General features: G+C 45.7%; 1 protein-coding gene across 1 annotated transcript in view; it reads left to right on the top strand.

Moving 5' to 3' along the window:
* SPAG16 (sperm associated antigen 16) overlaps positions 1–19676 on the top strand; it is a 1123687-nt gene that overhangs the window by 795973 nt on the left and 308038 nt on the right. The window contains exon 15 of the mRNA XM_066575621.1: positions 15422–15548. Within this exon, the coding sequence (XP_066431718.1) occupies positions 15422–15548 (127 nt within the window). The remainder of the gene's footprint in view (positions 1–15421; positions 15549–19676) is intronic.

Here is a 19676-nt window from a genome sequence, read left to right as displayed (position 1 = left end):
GGCCTAGAGGACGTGGACGCGGGCGAGAACGCGGGGGCCCAAGTCAGGGTGTGGGCACAGGCTGAGCTCCTGGTCCAAGTGTATCGCAGCCGACTGCTGCGGGATTAGGAGAGAGGCAAGTTTCTGGGGTCCCCAGATTCATCTCACAATTAATGGGTCCACGCGGTAGACCTTTATTAGAAACTGAGCAGTGTGAGCAGGTCCTGTCGTGGATGGCAGAAAGTGCATCCAGCAATCTATCGACCACCCAGTCTTCTACGCCGTCCACAGCTGCAACTCTGAATCCTCTGGCTGCTGCTCCTCCTTCCTCCCAGCCTCCTCACTCCATGAAAATGACACATTCTGAGGAGCAGGCAGACTCCCAGGAACTGTTCTCGGGCCGCTGCCCAGATTGGGCAGCAATGGTTCCTCTCCCACCAGAGGAGTTTGTCGTGACCAATGCCCAACCTTTGGAAAGTTCCCAGGGTCCGGGGGATTTGGCTGGGGACTTCCGGCAACTGTCTCAAGAGCTTTCAGTGGGTGAGGAGGACGATGACGATGAGACACAGTTGTCTATCAGTGAAGTAGTAGTAAGGGCAGTAAGTCCGAGGGAGGATTCGGAGGAAGAGCAGCTGGACGATGAGGTGATTAACCCCACCTGGTTTGCTACGCCTACTGAGGACAGGTCTTCAGAGAGGGAGGCAAGTGCAGCAGCAGGGCAGGTTGGACGAGGCAGTGCGGTGGCCAGGGGTAGAGGCAGGGCCAGACCGAATAATCCACCAACTGTTTCCCAAAGCGCCCCCTCGTACCATGCCACCCTGCAGAGGCCGAGGTGCTCAAAGGTGTGGCAGTTTTTCACTGAGAGTGCAGACGACCGACGAACTGTGGTGTGCAGGGTTTGTCGCGCCAAGATCAGCCGGGGAGCCACCACCACCAGCATGCGCAGGCATATGATGGCCAAGCACCCCACAAGGTGGGACGAAGGCCATTCACCGCCTCCGGTTTGCACCACTGCCTCTCCCCCTGTGCCCCAACCTGCCACTGAGATCCAACCCCCCTCTCAGGACACAGGCACGACCATCTCCCGGCCTGCACCCACACCCTCACCACCGCTGTCCTCGGCCCCATCCAGCAATGTCTCTCAGCGCAGCATCCAGCCGTCGCTAGTGCAACTCTTTGAGCGCAAGTACGCCGCCACGCACCCACACGCTCAAGCGTTAAACGTGCACATAGCCAAATTGATCAGCCTGGAGATGCTGCCGTATAGGCTTGTGGAAACGGAGGCTTTCAAAAACATGATGGCGGTGGCCCCGCTCTACTCGGTTCCCAGTCGCCACTACTTTTCCCGATGTGCCGTCTCAGCCCTGCATGACCACGTCTCCCGCCACATTGTACGCGCCCTCATGAACGCGGTTACTGGCAACGTCCACTTAACAATGGACACATGGACAAGCACAGGCGGGTAGGGCCACTGTATCTCCCTGACGGCACATTGGGTGAATTTAGTGGAGGCTGGGACAGAGTCAGAGCCTGGGACCGCTCACGTCCTACCCACCCCCAGAATTGCGGGCCCCAGCTCGTTGCTGGTATCTGCTGTGGTGTATGCTTCCTCCACTAAACCACCCTCCTCCTCCTCCAACGCAACCTCTGTCTCGCAATCAAGATGTGTCAGCAGCAGCCCGTCGCCAGCAGTCGGTGTCGCGCGGGGTAGCAGCACAGTGGTGGGCAAGCGTCAGCAGGCCGTGCTGAAACTACTCAGCTTAGGAGAGAATAGGCACACGGCCCATGAACTGCTGCAGGGTCTGACAGAGCAGACCGACCGCTGGCTTTCACCGCTGAGCCTCCAACCGGGCATGGTTGTGTGTGACAACGGCCGTAACCTGGTGGCGGCTCTGCAGCTCGGCAGCCTCACGCACGTGCCATGCCTGGGCCCACGTCTTTAATTTGGTGGTTCAGCAGTTTCTGAAAAGCTACCCACGCTTGTCAGACCTGCTCCGAAAGGTGCGCCGGGTCAGCGCACATTTCCGCAAGTCCCACACGGACGCTGCCACCCTGCGGACCCTGCAACATCGGCTTAATCTGCCAGTGCACCGACTGCTGTGCGACGTGCCCACACGGTGGAACTCTAGACTCCACATGTTGGCCAGGCTCTATGAGCAGCGTAGAGCTATAGTGGAATACCAACTCCAACATGGGCGGCGCAGTGGGAGTCAGCCTCCTCAATTCTTTACTGAAGAGTGGGCCTAGTTGGCAGACATCTGCCAGGTCCTTGGAAACTTTGAGGAGTCTACCCAGATGGTGAGCGGCGATGCTGCAATCATTAGCATCACCATTCCTCTGCTATGTCTCTTGAGAAGTTCCCTGCAAAGCATAAAGGCAGACGCTTTGCGCTCGGAAATGGAGGCGGGAAAGACAGTATGTCGCTAGATAGTCAGAGCACCCTCATGTCTATATCTCAGCGCGTTTTGGAGGAGGAGGAGGGGGAGGAGCATGAGGAGGAGGGGAAGAGACAGCTTGGCCCACTGCTGAGGGTACCCATGCTGCTTGCCTGTCATTTTTTCAGCGTGTATGGCCTGAGGAGGAGGAGGAGGATCCTGAAAGTGATCTTCCTAGTGAGGACAGCCATGTGTTGTGTACAGGTACCCTGGCACACATGGCTGACTTCATGTTAGGATGCCTTTCTCGTGACCCTCGCATTAGACGCATTCAGGCCACTACGGATTACTGGGTGTACACACTGCTCGACCCACGGTATAAGGAGAACCTTTCCACTCTCATACCCGAAGAGGAAAAGGGTTCGAGAGTGATGCTATACCACAGGACCCTGGTGGACAAACTGATGGTAAAATTCCCATCCGACAGCGCTAGTGGCAGAAGGCGCAGTTCCGAGGGCCAGGTAGCAGGGGAGGCGTGGAGATCAGGCAGCATGTACAGGCAGGCAGGGGAACACTCTCCAAGGCCTTTGCCAGCTTTATGGCTCCCCAGCAAGACTGTCTCTCACCTCCCTAGTCCAGGCTGAGTCGGAGGGAGCACTGTAAGAAGATGGTGAGGGAGTACGCAGCCGATCGTACCACCGTCCTCCGTGATGCATCTGCTCCGTACAACTATTGGGTGTCAAAGCTGGACACGTGGCCCGAACTCGCGCTGTATGCCCTGGAGGTGTTGGCGCACCCTGCGGCTAGCGTCTTGTCAGAGAGGGTGTTTAGTGCAGCTGGGGGAATCATCACAGACAAGCGTACCAGCCGGTCAACTGACAGCGCCAACAGGCTTACACTCATAAAGATGAACAAAGCCTGGATTTCCCCAGACTTCTCTTCTCCACCAGAGGACAGCAGCGGTACCTAAACAATACGTAGGCTGCACCCGCGGATGGAAGCATCGTTCTCGATCACCATAAAAAACAGGGACCTTTTAGCTTCATCAATCTGTGTATTATATTCATCCTCCTCCTCCTGCTCCTCCTCCTGAAACCTCACGTAATCGCGCCAAACGGCAATTTTTCTTAGGCCCACAAGGCTCAGTCATATTACTTTCGTAAACAATGTTTATACGTTTCAATTTTCATTAAAGCGTTGAAACTTGCACTTGAACCAATTTTTATTTTAACTGGGCTGCCTCCAGTCCTAGTTACAAATTAAGCCACATTAACCAAAGCGATTAATGGGTTTCACCTGCCCTCTTGGTTGGGCATGGGCAATTTTTCAGAGGTACATTAGTACTGTTGGTACACCAATTTTTTGGGGCCCTCACCTACAGTGTAATCCTAGTAATTTTTATGGGCTTCGCCTGCACTCATGGTACAGCAAGGTGTGTGGGATTGGCCTACACTTTTGCTACATAAATGTAACTGGGTCCTTGTCTATACTGCAACTACTGAAATGTGCAAGAGACTGTTATCTCCCTAAACTGCTGCAACAGGAATGTTACTCTGGCCTGTCTTGACTGCTACTACTACTTAAATGGGGCTAATACTGTGCTCCCCCTATACTGCTGCTTCGGAATTGTTACTGGGGCCTGTCTTGACTGCTACTATTACTGAAATGGAACTAAGACTGTGCTCCCCCTATACTGCTGCTTTGGAATTGTTACTGAGGCCTGTCTTGACTGCTACTTTTACTGAAATGGGCGGTTGGGCAGCATGTTACCCAGGAGAAGTGGCAGCAGAGTGTTTTAAGACCAGAACATTTTATTTTTCCATTGACAGAGCTGTATGAGGGCTTTTTTTTTTTTTTTTGTGCAACAACTTATAGTACTGTTTTGAGATCTATATAACTCTTTTGATTATTTTTATTCCTGTTTTTTTTTGGGGGGGGGGGGGTTGAACAGAAAACTGCTATTTTGGCACTTTTGTTTTTTCAGGGTTTGTTTCTACGGAATTTACTATGCTGGATAAATTATGTAATATTTTAGTTTTATTGTTGTTTTTATGTTTTTCAATATTAAAAGCTTTGTGTATAAGGGAAAAATGTTTTAAAAATTTCCTGTAGAAATGCCTAGCAAGATCTGCAGGGTTAAATGGTGTAGGAGGAGTGATTAGATGAGAAGGTCTGCATCTTTTTACTTCCACTTTTTTTCTGGGAAAAAAGCCCCCATATGTGATAGTGAAATAGCAAATATGCTCTCTGATTGATATGACTGAGAACATGAAGAAAATTCCATGAAAAGACAGGAGAATCACAACTCTTCTCTGTTAACTGCTCGTCCCCCACACCCTTCCCCTTTGCTTCTTTTTGCATAATGTATGTGGCTGGTAACATATTCCCTCTCACATGCTACAGCTGTATGATTAAAGAGATTCTCCACCTAAAGTAAATTAATATTGACAAAGTCCTGATTAATATAGTTGTAAGAGAAAAGTATGATTTTTACTTCAAGCCATCATGCCTCTTTATTGCCAATTTGGCCTTGAGCAGGATTGGTGCTCTGCTGACAGATAGTAAAGGACAAATTGGCTCGACTCTAATCCAGCCATACTATTTTCCATATCAGTCTGTGGTGTTAATCAGAGCACAAATTAATATTCCTTATAATAGGAGAAAGGGTCTGTTTGATTTTGCCATGACTTAAGTGATACCTGTGATTCTATGAAGCTGCCATGTAGCTTAATACAACCACTAGATCTCCCCTCTGTTCCCCCCCTGCTCTCCCCTGCCGTTCCCCGCCCCCTGCCGGCACCCGAATCTTTTCTTCCCAGCGGGCAGGTACTCGCTAAGGACAATGCTCGCTCGAGTAATTGTCCTTAGCGAGTATGCTCGCTCATCTCTTGTTCTGATTCAATTTTTTTGCCGTTTTTCTGCTTATGAAGTTTGAAAAGTGACAAAAAAGTGAGTGTTGACAAAGGTATAATCGGTGGCCGAAACATCACTGCATTTTGTTCCTGTTATGGGAGAATAAAAGTTTCAAGCTTCTTTTTGCACCTACCGATGCTGCCATGTTTCTTTTTTAAGAAAAGTGAGTGTTGTCTCCCAGGACATTTAGTTAACGACAAGTTTATATATAAATTTGAAAGGAAATGGCATACATTTGCAGTACACATCTAGACCTATGCTTATATCCTATCTTAGAGATCAAAATGTAGCAGATGTATTAATAATAATCTTTATTTGTATATTGCCAACATATTCCGCAGCGCTTACATAGACAGGGGGAATGCAGAAAGACAAAAGTACAAGAATTACAGAACCACAAGGGTCCTGCTCCAACAAGCTTACATACTACAAATAATAGGGTGATACAGAAGGTAAAGGGGCTGGAGATGTGCATGGTAGAATGAGGTGGAGAGTGAGGGATGCTATACACACAAACAATGGTCAGACATTACGCCGTGTGATGGCAGAAACGGTGTGACTGCAGGGGGCAGTTGATGGTGGCTAGCAGGGATTGCAGTCAGTAGATCAGGAAGCATGTTATCAGGTGGAGTACAGAGAGGTTTGGTTTAGGAGGTATGGTATGCCTCACTGAAGAGGTACGTTTTTTAAAACACACCTGAAGTTTTGTCAGTCATGGATTGCCCGGATAGCCTTCGGTAATGTGTTCCAGAGGCCTGGTGCTTCTCTGGAGAAGTCTTGAAGCCGGGAATGAGACGTTCAAATTAAAGCGACACTCAGTCTGATTTCGTTAGTAGAGCGGAGAGCCCAGGCTGGGTGATGGATTGAGATGGGGGAGGAAATGTACGGTGCTGCTGCACTGTGGAGAGCTTTAAGGATGAAGGTAGCAAGTTTATATTGAATTATGCATTTAACGGGCAGCCAGTGCAGTGACTTGCACAGGGCAGAGGTGTCCGAGTAGCGGCTGGACAGGAAGATGAGCCTGGCTGCTGGATTCAGGATGGATTGGAGAGGGTAGAGTCTGGCTCGGGGGACACCGATCAGCAACATGTTGTAATAATCAAGCTCAGACTGGATTAGTGCAGGAGTGAGCGTTTTTAGCATGTCCTCTGTCAGAAAAGGGATTCTTGTAATATTCGTGAGGTGACATGTTCGGGACAGAGATTGGATGTAGGGGGTCAAGGAGAGATTGGTGTCGAATATGACCCCAAGGCAGCGGGTGTGCTTTCTGGCAGTTTTAAAAGGGTGCCATACATTGAGATGTCAGGATAAAGTCGGTTAGTAGAGGGTGGAAACACCAGTAGGTTCGTTTTTGAGAGGTTTTGTTTTAGGTAGAGAGAGGACATAATGTTAGAGACAGCGGACAGATAGTTGTTGATGTTTTGGAGGAAAGGTGCAGAGATGTTACAGGAAGAGGTGTATACCTGGGTGTCGTCGGCATAGAGGTGGTATTGGAGGCCAAAACCCCTGATGTTTTTTTCAATAGGGGCTGTGTAGATGGAGAAAAGGAGGGGGCCGAGGACCGAGCCCTGGGGGACCCCAACAGCATAGGATAGAGGAGGGGAGGTAGAGCCAGCAAAGGAGATGCTGAATGAGTTGTCCGATAGGTAGGAGGAGAACCAGGAGAGAGCAGTGTCCTTTAGGCCGATGGAGTGAGGCATACTGAAGAGTTGTTTATGGTCAACAGTGTCGAATGCTGCGAGAGGTTGAGGATAATCAGTAGGGAGTAATCGCCCCTCGATTTCGCTGTCAGAAGGTCATTTGACACCGTTGTAAGGGCAGTTTCTGTCGAGTGTAGGGGTCGGAAGCCGAACTGTAGGGGGTCGAGAAGAGAATTTTCTGATAGATAGCTTACAAGACAGGAGTAAACCAGGTTTTCCAATAGTTTGGAGATGAAGGGGAGATTTGAGATGGGTCGGCATCAGTCGCGTCAAGAGTCGGTTTCTTTAGCAGTGGGGATATGATGGCGTGCTTGAAAGAAGAGGGAAAGATGCCAGAGGTCAAAGAGAGGTTGAGTATAGTGGCAAATGTACAGGAGAGCGCCTTGCAGAAAATATAGAGTTTAATGCATAGACCATAGATTTAACTCACCTGGTGCTAAGCAGGTCACCTGATAAGGAAAAACCTGCTTGCACCGTGAATCCAGGTGAACCTTTTCTAGGTTTCTTAAGAGGTCCTCTATGATCCAGACATATGGAGAGCTGCAGTCCAAGTATACCCCGATTTTTATTAAAAAAATGGGGAAATGGAGGTATGATAAAAAGGAAAAGATTTTCTGTTCTCTAATGGAAATACCTCGTTCAGGAACATAAACGGTTAATAGTCCAATCGAAAATAAATGATATTTATTCTCCAAAAGATATAAAATCCATAGAAGCCTGCAAGCTTGTTTTGAAAAGTAAAATTGCAACACTCTTCGTAAAATGCAACGCGTTTCGGCGTAACATACGCCTTCATCAAGCATCTGAATATAGCGGTGAAATGGGAGATAACCACTGGGGAAAGGGACCAGAGGAGATGTGAGGGGAGAGGATCGCTAGTGCAGGTGGTGGGGCATGCAGAGGAAAGCAATTTGGAGACTTCTTACTCTGTCGTTGGTCTGAGTACAGGCAGTGAGCAGGAGCTAGATGCAGTATTGATGAGACTAGGGCCAGGGCTGTTTTAGGGACAAGAAGTAGCTGTTTAGAAAATACCATTGGTAGCCATGTTCACTTTCATGCTTTCATGGGCTGCTTTATCCTCCTGGCATTTATTTTAAAAAACCTGACATTGCAATGTTTGAGGCAAAAACTATTTTGTTAATTTAAGAATAAGAATATTTTGGGCTATTGAGGATAATGTGCAAGAGGATAATTGCTCCGTGGAGTTATCTACAGTGTTAACCACATGGAGCAGCCACAGTAAAAAAAAATAAAAAAACACAGATTTTGTTCATATTAAACACTTATCCTTTAATTATTCTTTACATTAAGGCATGGGGTCTACAGCAAACTCTGCAGAAATGAATTGCATAGTAACATAGAATGTTAGGCTGAAAGAAGACAAATGTCCATCCAGTTCAGCCTATTTCCATCCACCCTTGTTGATCCAGAGGAAGGCAAAAAAACACCAATGAGGCAAAAGACAATTTAGCCCATTTTGGGGGGAAAATTCCTCCGTAATGACTGTCAGAATAATCCCTGGATCAACATTTGAAAAGTTCCTACCTGACTCCAAGACCCGGATCAACAACCCCGCTGGTTATCCTATAATATCATAGTGCTCTAAAAAGGCATCTCATCCCCCCTTAAACTCCTCTATCAATTTTGCCATCACCACGTCCTCAGGCAGAAAGTTCCATCAGTAAAAAAAAAAACCTTCTATGTTGGTGATGAAACCTTCTTTCCTCTAGATGTAGAGGATGCCGTCTTGTTACTGTTGCAGTTCTAGGTATAAACAGATCATGGGAAAGATCCTTGTATTGTCCCCTAATGTATTTATACATAGTTGGTTGATTGCCCCTTAGCCGTCTTTATTCTGGGGTTAGTAATCCCAGTTTTGATAGCCTTTCTGGGTATTCCAGTCCTCCCATTCCGTTTATTAATTTAGTTGCCCTTCTTTGAACCCCCTTAAGCACTGTAACATCTTTCCTGAGCACCGGTGTCCAGAACTGTATACAATATTCCATGTAGGCCTGACAAGTGCCTTATATAGTGGGAGAATAATGTTAACCAACTAACCAAATTTCTGACTACAGTAATAAATTCACATTTTTACAAATGTATCCTTTTTATATTACCTGATTTTGATCTATAAAATGTAAGACAGTAAGAGATTATTTGACTAATCTGTGAAGAAACATTTGGCAAAGACACTGTAGATCAATATTATGTGCTTAAGCAGAGCTTCTAAGAGAAGCAAATAACAGTTTAGTCTTCCTTCACACTGTTTTTTGCAGCATATTTTTGGCCTGTAATAAACTCCATGACTTTCAAGCATTATTTTACAAGCCTTTTTTGGTGGCATTTTTTTTTTCATACACATTTTACATTTTCCAGTTCTATAGATTGTCATACCTAGAGCATACTGTATTGTAAAAAAATACCATGGGCCTAAAAAAGCACATATTTGAAGCAGTTTAACACTTGTATTTTTGCTGTATTTTATTAATGTCCTACTTGGTAAGAATTAGTCATGAGCGAACATTTGCAAAATTCAGTTTGTTCGGTACAGCGAATTTGGACAAAAAGTTTGGTTCAGTTTGAGTTTGTTGAAACTGAAGCAGAACTTCACCAATACCCCTAAAACTGGTATATAACACTGTCTGAAAGCCATAAAAGCCCTATATGGCACTCTTAACACCTAGTAGTATTTTTGAGCTGTTTTTTTAAGGCAAAGTTAATTAAGAAAAAGAAGAGAGAAGGAGAAAAAAAATAGGGAAAAAGTAGGAGGAAAAAGAAGAAAAAAGAACAAGATTCCTTTTCCTCCTTTTTCCTTATTCGTTTTCTTATCTCTCCTCTCCGTCCTCTTTTTCCCTTCTTTTCCTTCATTTAATGGGTTCAGCTGAGATCAACCGCTTTGGGTTCAGGTTCATGCTGAACTGAACTTTTAGCAAATTTTGACCCAAAAGAGAGTGCTACTGTTTTAGTTTGCTTAAAGGGGGTTTTCCAGTAAAATACTATTGATGATCTATCATCAGAATAGGTCATCAATAGTTGCTCAGGACCCTGACCAATCAGCTGAGTGGACGCATACTGTCAGCACCACAATAACACAGAGGTCGGAGCAGAAACCTACAGTTACAATCGCCAGGCACTATATGGAGGTTGGCGAGTAAGTCAACGCAGAGGCTTCCGCTCCAACCTCTGTGTATTTAAATGGAAGTCTTCGAGCCGACCTGCTATTTAGTCGCCATCGCTTGTAACTGCAAGCACGGCTCTCATTGAAATCACTATAAAGAGGTCAGCACGTAGGTTTCTGCTCCAACCTCTGTGTATTTGGAGCGCAAGTTTCCGTGCCGACCTCCCATGTAGTGGCCAGTGCTTGTAACTGCAGGCACGGCTCCCATTGATTTCAATTAGAGCTGTGCCTGCAGTTACAAGAGCTAGCCGCTAAATTGAAGGTCGGCGTGGAGACCTCTACTCCAAACACAGAGGTCGGAGTGGAAGCCTCTGCGGCGACTTCCGCACCGACCGTCATATAGTGGCTGGCGCTTGTAACTGCAGGCATGACTCCTATTAAAATCAATGAGAGCCATGCCTGCAGTTACAAGTGACTTCCACTACACAGAGTTCGGCATGGACGCTTCCACTCCGACCTCTGTGTTATTGTAGCGCTGGCAACATGCGCTCAGCTAATCGGTTGGGGGTTGCGAGCGGCAGACCCCAGCTGAACAACTATTGATGACCTATCGCGATGTTAGGTCATCAATAGTATTTCACTGGAAAACCCCTTTTAACACTAGTAGAAATATAGTAACATAGTAACATAGTATGTAAGGCCGAATGAAGACATTGTCCATCTAGTCCAGCCTGTCTATCCTACTGTGTTGATCCAGAGGAAGGCAAAAAACCCCAAGGCCAGAAGCCAATTAGCCCTTTTGGGGGAAAAAATCCTTCCCGACTCCCTAATGGCAATCAGACTGTTCCCTGGATCAACCCCTAATAGTTCCTACCTGCCTATATACCAGGATTGACCCTTAACCTAATATTTATATCCTGTAATATACTTCTTCTCCAGAAAGACATCAAGTCCCCTTTTAAACTCCTCTATGGATTTTGCCATCACCACTTCCTCCGGTAGAGAGTTCCACAGTCTAACTGCTCTTACAGTAAAGAACCCCTTTCTGTGTTGGTGATGAAACCTACTTTCCTCTAATCGTAGCGGATGTCCTCTTGTTACCTTTGTGGTTTCTGGTTGTCTACTCCTTGCTTCTCTGAGAAATAAGACATGACTTAAAAAACTCTGCCTACATACTGAATGTATTCCTATATCTTTTTCACAAGATTACATCATCATTAAGCAAACCTGTGAGCACAGCCCTCCTACTACTCCATGTTCTGCCATATAGTGCCTCTGTTTGGTCCACCTTACAGAGTAGTGCTTCTAAGGAAAACTGTCTTTACAAAATTACATTCAATAGAATATATGGATCAATTTGATTCTCATGCATTCTTATGGATCTGACAAAAAACTTTAGTTATGGGCTCAGAGACTGGTATTAGGCCTGTTTCACACGGGAGAGAAAATCGCGCCATGCGTGAGTGAGTGAAAATGCAGAAATATGAAACCAATGATCTTCAATGGTTTCATTCTCATTTGTGATGTTTTCACTCACGGAATGTTAAGTGGAAAAAAAATTGCAGCATATTCTTTTTGCAATATCATATCACCCATTGTACTCAATGGGGCCGTGGTAGCAGTGCCAGCCCCATTGAAAGCAACGGAAGAACTCCGTGATCCACTGCCGCAGCTGTCACAGCTGGTGGGGAAATCCCTTGAGCAGCGGCTGGGGAAATTCCCCAAGCAGCGGCCTGGGAAATCCTCCGAACAATGGCTGGGGAAATACCTCAAGCCAAGGCTGTGAAAATCCCTCGAACCGTGGCTGGGGAAATCCCCCGAGGAATGGCTGGGGAAATCCTCCGAGCAGCGGCTGGGGAAATCCCCCAAGCAATGGCTGGGGAAATCCCCCGAGCAACGGCTGGGGAAATCCCCCGAGCAACGGCTGGGGAAATCCCCCTGCGGGGGTGAAGGAATTCCCCACTGGGATGAAGGGATTCCCTTTAGTGATGTGAGGCTGTTTTGACATGAAAATGCTGCGCATCCATGGGGCTTTCACATGGTGGGAATTTCCCTATTGGGTTGTTAATCGTGGCCCGATATTGCCCTAACCCGTGTGAAACTAGCCTTAAGAGTGCGTTCACACAAGCGTGTTTTTGTGCTCACATACACACACACACAAAACCACGCTTGTATTTACAACAATGCATTCCCTATGGTGTGTTCATATGTCCGTACTTTGCAGGTGTGTGCCTGCAAAGATAGGACATGCGTGCACCATAGGGAATGCATGCATTGTTTTCAATAGAGCCGCGGCTGCTGCCGGCAACCCAATTGAAAACAATGGTCTGCCGGCACCCCTGCATTCTTTTTCAGGGAAGGGCTTTACATATAAGCTCTTCTCTAAAAAAAAAATGAAAAATTTTGGTGAAAAAAAAAAATATGCAGGCATTCTCTTCAATAGAGCCGCTGCTACTGCTGGCAGCTCCGTTGAAGATAATGGTCTGCTGGCACACCTGAATTGTTTTTCAGGGAAGAGCTTTACATATAAGCTCTTCCCTGAAAAAGAAAAATTTTAGTGCAAAAAAAAAACTTACCTCTGCGCCACTGCCGTGACTCCGGCGGGCATGAAGAACACATCCGCTGCATGTAGCAGATGTTTCCTTCACCCCCGCTAGTAAAAACAATTTCCTGCTGTTACATCTGCCACATCTGTGGCAGATGCAGCAAAGGGAATTCTTCAATTCTCAACCGCAGCTGTCACACATGACAGCTGCGGTAGAGAATCCTGCTGCTGGCATCCCGTCAATGGCTTTTCTGGGAAGGGCTTCGTAAGCCCTTCCCTGAAAAGCCATTTAAAAAAGTGTATTAAAAAAAAAAAATTACTCACCTCCCTTCAGCTGCCGGGGCTCAGTCGCGACTTCTGGCGCTGTTCCCTGCTCTGTAGTTTGGACACTACTTAACAGGCTTTTCAGGGAAGAGCTTATGAAGCCCTTCCCTGAAAAGCCATTGACGGCTGCCGGGGCTCAGCGGCTACTTCTGCCGCTGTCCCCGACTCTGCACTGCTGTTTTGAGCTATCAGCAGCCGGGGATTTAAAATCCCCGCCTGCTAGTAGCTCTGATTGTGATTGGCTGAAGTGCTTCAGACAATCACAATTAGAGCTACCAGCAGGCAGGGATTTTAAATCCCTGGATGCTGATAGCTCATAACTACAGAGCCGAGGACAGCACCTAAGTACACACAAAAACACACTCATGTGAACGCACCCTAATGTTGTATTACGACTTTGTTCAACTTGTAATTTATACACACTATGCATGAAGTGTTTTCTAATGTTTATCCTAAAAAGTGAAAAAATAACTGTCTAATAGAGGTGAGCGAGCACCAAAATGCTCGGGTGCTCGTTACTCAGGACGAAATTTTCGCAATGCTCGAGGGTTCATTTCGAGTAACGAACCCCATTGAAGTCAATGGGCGACCCGAGCATTTTTGTATATCGCCGATGCTCGCTAAGGTTTTCGTTTGTGAAAATCTGGGCAATTCTACAAAGTGATGGGAACGACACAGCAACGGATAGGGCAGGTGAGGGGCTACATGGTGGGCTGCATCTCAAGTTCCCAGGTCCCACTATTAAGCCACAATAGCGGCAAGAGTGCCCCCCCGCACTGTCAGCGTAAAGATCGTTCTCCTCTGCCATAGCTGTAACAGCTGTGGCAGAGAAGAACGATGTTTGCCCATTGAATTCAATGGAGCCAGCAATACAGCAGGTTCCACTGAAAGCAATGGGCTGCCAGCGATCGCAGGATGAATTGTCGGGAAGGGGTTAAATATATAACCCCTTCCCTGCAATTCATCCAGAAATGTGTAACCATAAAAATATATACCGGCGTATAAGGCGACGGGGCGTATAAGACGACCCCCCAACTGTCACCTTATACGCCGGCAATACAGTGGAGCAAAGAATAAAAATCATTACTTACTTCTTCTGACGTTCTGCGGCGCTCCTGCAGGCTGTCGCTCCCTCCTGGTCCACGGCAGAGTATTGCTTTCTGGATGCAGGGCTTGAAATCCCCGCCTCCAGAAACACAGCCAATCACAGCCATTCAATGACATCATTGTCATTGGCTGTGATTGGCTGAAGGCACGTGTGTTTCTGGAGGCGGGGATTTAAAGCCCTTCGTAGAGAAATCAATGCTCTGCCGGGAACCAGGAGGGAGCAACAGCCTGCAGGAGCGCCGCAGAACGTCAGAAGAAGTAAGTAATGATTTTTATTCTTTGCTCCACTGTATTGCCGGCGTATAAGGTGACAGTTGGGGGGTCGTCTTATACGCCCCGTCGCCTTATACGCCGGTATATATTTTTATTGTAACACATTTCTCCATGAATTGCAGGGAAGGGCTTATATTTAACCCCTTCCCGACAATTCATCCTGCGATCGCCGGCAGCCCATTGCTTTCAGTGGAACCTGCTGTATTGCTGGCTCCATTGAATTCAATGGGCAAACATCGTTCTTCTCTGCCACAGCTGTTACAGCTGTGGCAGAGAAGAAGGATTTGTCTTCTATATGTTCTCAATGGGGTCGGCGCTGCTGCCGCCGGCCCCATTGAGCGCATATAGAGAAGATTTATGGCCTTAAGAAGGACCGTTGGGGTTCTTGAAACCTAAAATACTCCTAACACTCTCCCTATAGCAGCTCCAACACGATAGCACTTTCCCTGATCTATGTCAGAATGCATCTGTGGCGAGCCGCGGGAAGGGCCGATTTTTATACTCGGGTGACACCTAATCTCGCCAGCCACTCACTGCAGGGGGGTGGTATAGGGCTTGAACGTTGCAGGGGGAAGTTGTAATGCCTTCCCTGTCTTTCTATTGGCCAGAAAAGCGCGCAAATTTCTCAGGGAAGAAAGTGAAAGTAACTCGAACATCACGTGGTACTCGTTACGAGTAACGAGCATCTCGAACACCCTAATACTCGAACGAGTATCAAGCTCGGACGAGTATGCTCGCTCATCTCTACTGTCTAAGCTTTTGTCAGCACCTTTCTAAAAATGCCCTAATTTCTTATTTGCATTGTGCATCATTAAATTTACTATACTACTATTTACTACCAGTGCTCTGGTGGTCACAAAGTCATTTTCCTAGAGAACTGCTCTATTAGATCACTCATGTGACAGAGATTAATACGTTTAATTTATTTTCCATAAAAAGTTGTGTTTCATGACTCATTAAACAAAATGTAGAATTATACCTATAAAAACAGAAATGTGACAGCTGCAGCTTGTTCTCCAGCTCCTGCATCATCTCTGTCAGTAGTTTTCTGAAATCTGTGGTTAGTAATAATGTCCTTTTTTGTTAGGGAGATACAATTGCATCCTGTGATTCCTATGGGATTTTGAAGCTTTGGGACGTGCGGAAGGTATCAGCGGTGTTATCAGTTGATGCAGGACCTCACCCTGGAAATCAGGTGGCCTTTGATCCATCAGGTAAATACAAATACCTATTTGAAAAATGTGTTATTAGGTGGTAAGCTACAATTCTGTCAGATGAAGCATTAAATCCTCAATGTGTGATGTGTATATAGCAAGTATAAAGCAACGCTGCCAACTGAAGCCAATAGACAATGATTCCCATCTGCAGTATTAGCAGAAGAATCAGCAGAGGGATTTTATTTTGCAACTGTCTGTAGTATAAAGTTTGATGGTTCTTCTCGCAAGTCATAACAAAGAGACAATCTTATATCTTCGAATAACACATAAAGCAAGTAAAGTTTCATCATTCTAAACCGTTTTTATTGGGAACATAATAATTTTCATCGAGTGCAGAGTTTTGTATTGTCAAATTCAATAGACCTGTTACTAAAAATAATGCACATTGACAATGAGAAAAATGAAAAAAAAAATTTGAGATCAAACACATTGTTTAATGATTAACTCCTAGAAAATGTTACCAGGTCTGAGCACCATTAACTAAGTTATGGTGGTCATTGCAGTTTCCCTGGAGTCCAGGGAGGTGGTACTTATACTTACCCAGGTCCCTGATCCTGCGCTGGCTTCATGCTGTACGTGTGTACTCCCATTGATTGCGGTCCGGCTGCATGGTATATGCTGACTTTCAGGGGTCACAACACTGGATCAGGGAGCTGGGTAAGTATGAGAAATACCTACCCGGACTCCAGGGACCCTGCCATAGTTTATGGTGCTCATACCTAGTGACAGCTTTCCTGTAAGTATGATTCTAAAGCTAGCCAATAATTATATGTAATAATTATGCAGGGTGTTTCAAAAACATGGGCTCAATTTCGAAGCAGCATATTTCACAATGTCAACATGTTACAATTACACAAAAAGTTACAAATGATTTAATGAGTTATCAAGTTTTACTAACCATTTTATAAATGCCCTATGTGCCCTCCACCTGCTGTGTAGATAACATTGAGTCGACAGCTACATTCATCCCAAATGCTTCTCAAGTGTCGTCTTCCAACGAGGTCACCGCTGCTGTGATTAACTTTTTGAGGTCATCCAGATTAGTTGCTAGTGGTGACACAAAATCCCAATCTTTGATTTACTCCCAAAAGAAAAAGTTACAGAGTGTAATGTCTGGGGATCTTGGAGGCCAAGACTATAGCGCCAAGCTTTGGGGTCCCATGTGACCTATGCAATGTTGAGGTAGTGTGCCATTTAGAAAATACCTGCAGGTGCCAATGTGGCAATGCTCTTTTTTGTTGAACAATAAAGTCATCGGAATCTTCATTAAGTTGGTGGAAAGAGCCAGTTCTGTGGCATTCTGAGATATTTGCCCCATAACTGTGTTTCCCTTGAAAAAAAAAAGATCCCCCAAAATATTTTTTTTACAGATACCACTCATTCACTTTCAAAGAATTATGCTCATGCTCTACAGGTTTCTGTGGATTCTCTAATCCCAATATGGGACTGCTAACTTTACTGCTCAGATGAAACGTTACTTCATCACTAAAAATCAAACACCGTAAGAAGCTGTCATTCCCATGTTCTGTAATGTCGCACAGCTAAATTCTATACGCTTTTTCTTTATCACCTGCACGAAGAGACTGTACCAGTTGCAACCGATATAGCCTCATAATTGAATGTTGCCTTAACACATGCCATACAGTCGTATGAGGGATCACAAGTTCTCTGCTGGCATGGTGAGTGGAATTGTACAGGCTATGTAGAAAAATGTCTTGAATTCTCCTCCGAAGTGCATGGTCATCCTGTGCTCTTCCCCTTACATAAGCAGCCTATTTCCTAAAATTGCCAGTACCACTGACAAATGCTTTTTGGCATTGATGGATCAATGCCGAAACACCGTTGAAACGCATTTACGATTACGGATTCAGTCTTACTGAATTGAGTTTTGTGTTGCGAGTTCACCATCTTGAGAAAGACTAAGATTAGCAGCTGTTTGTGTGCTGCGCTAGGAGAGGCATCTAATGATCACTTGAAACCCTATGTCCCGCCCTTGCAAGTGGTAAGAGTTTCATTCATGGGTGGCTCTTGGTTGCAGAGTTATAGCGATTTTAAAAGGGTATATCTTTTTGAAACACCTTGTATATAACATGTACAATAGAATGTGAAGAAAAAGGGAATGGCTGTGCAAATGAAATGGTCTACTGTTTAAAATCAAGTGGATTTAGTGGTGGTAATGGAACAAGACAAGCTTTGCCTGCAAAACCAGAGGGTATCCATTGTGTCAGGCTCCACTGCCAAATAGGTAAGTGATCGAATTCAGTCCATCACCTCTTGTCTATTCACTCATGCAATATACTCAAAAGTTGCTAATTTGTCATGCTTCTAGGCAATTAGTTTTTTTTTCATCATTTTGCTATCACATATTCTCCTGTCAAGAAAATGTAGGAAGGGACTATCATGCTTGCCACATTAATGACGCGTACATTTCCAGAGCATAAAGCTCCAGATGCCGGCTTCTGTTCTCAGTGGCAGCAGGACCTCCTAAGTCATTGAGGTGCACACTGCATGCTGTTTGCTGATTGTATCTATGTGACAAATTCTCTTTTAACCCTCATCATTCTTAGGTTCAATATTCTGTGCTGATGAATTCCTCACTATATCTTACTAGCAATTCTTCCTAATACAGGAGCTCTGAATCCCCTACATAGCTATAAAGAAGAATGATAGTAAGCTGAGGACCTTACTTTATAATGTTTTATTAGTGAGTTCTATAGATCATATGCAGTAAGCTTTGACTAGTGGTAGCTGTAGACAGACATAGGGGAAGATTTATGAAACTGTCTAAAACAAAAACTGTCTTTGTGGCCCATAGCACCTAAGTACATTATGTTACAAAAATCACTTATTACCTATTCACATAATAGGTAGTAAATTAAGGATGAGCGAGTATACTCACTAAGGCACTACTCGTTCGAGTAATGTGCCTTAGACGAGTATCTCCCTGCTCGTCCATAAAGATTCGGGGACCGCCGCGGCTGACAGGTGAGTCGCAGCGGGGAGCAGGGGAGAGCGGGCGGGAGAGAGGGAGAGAGAGAGAGATCTCCCCTCCGTTCCTCCCCGCTCTCCCCCGCAGCTCCCCGCCACGCGGCAGCCCCCGAATCTTTAAGGACGAACAGGGAGATACTCGTCTAAGGCACATTACTCGGACGAGTAGTGCCTTAGCGAGTATACTCGCTCATCCTTAGTAGTAAATTATTATTGCTTGGGGTTTTACCGCAAAGACTCCCATGGGTTAAAAGAAAGGCTCTCCCAAAGTCCACCGGTTGAGTGGAGCTGTGATGTGCCTATGTGACCACCGCTCCATTTGCTTCTAAAAGGGTGACAGAGGTAGACGAGTATTGCACTTGGCTGTTTGCATAGCCAGTAAATTAAGTGATAGTCAAACATGGGCATCATCCACTCCTTTCACTAAGCACGGTGTGCTTTTCTTGTGATTGAGGGGGCTACCTGCAGTTGGATCCCCAACGATCAATCAATTATCACCTAACCCGTGGATAAGTGATAACTAGAGATGAGCGAGCACGCTCGTTTAAGGCTGCTACTTGATCAAGTAGCAGTCCTTTCGAGTAACTGTGTACCCACCCGAACAACATGTGGGGGGACGGCAGGGGGGAGAGTGAGAGAGATCTCTCTCTCTCCCCCCTGCTGGCCCCCGCCCTCCCTCCTGCCCCCCCCCCCCCCCGCATGCTACTTGGGTGGGTACACAGTTACTCGATAAGACTGCTACTCGATAGTGATAACTGATTTTCGTTGGATAACTCGTTTTATGAAAAATTGAGCCCTCTGGTCTTCTGCAAAACAATTTTATCGTGTTTTCCTTTAAGAACTGCGCTGATCTATGCTGTTGTCCACTTACAAATTAGCCTTTAAACACCACATAACCAAACAGAAATACAGAAAGACGCAATAGCTGAAAAATATGAGTTCCCTTCATGCTTAGAGTATTTCAGATGGAAAATTTGGCTTCATGTCACAAATTCCTGCTGAGAAGGTTGTAAAATTTGACCCAGTGGTTTGCAACCAGATACTGGGAATATAAAAGACTCTTGAGGCTCTTTAGAATCATGAAAATGGATTCTTAAGTCTGCTGCCTGAAAATTGTGAACAGTTAGTTATAAATCA

This window comes from Eleutherodactylus coqui, chromosome 8, assembly GCF_035609145.1.
Source record: "Eleutherodactylus coqui strain aEleCoq1 chromosome 8, aEleCoq1.hap1, whole genome shotgun sequence".
Classification (NCBI taxonomy): Eukaryota; Metazoa; Chordata; class Amphibia; order Anura; family Eleutherodactylidae; genus Eleutherodactylus; species Eleutherodactylus coqui.
This window is presented reverse-complemented; position numbering and strand designations above follow the sequence as displayed.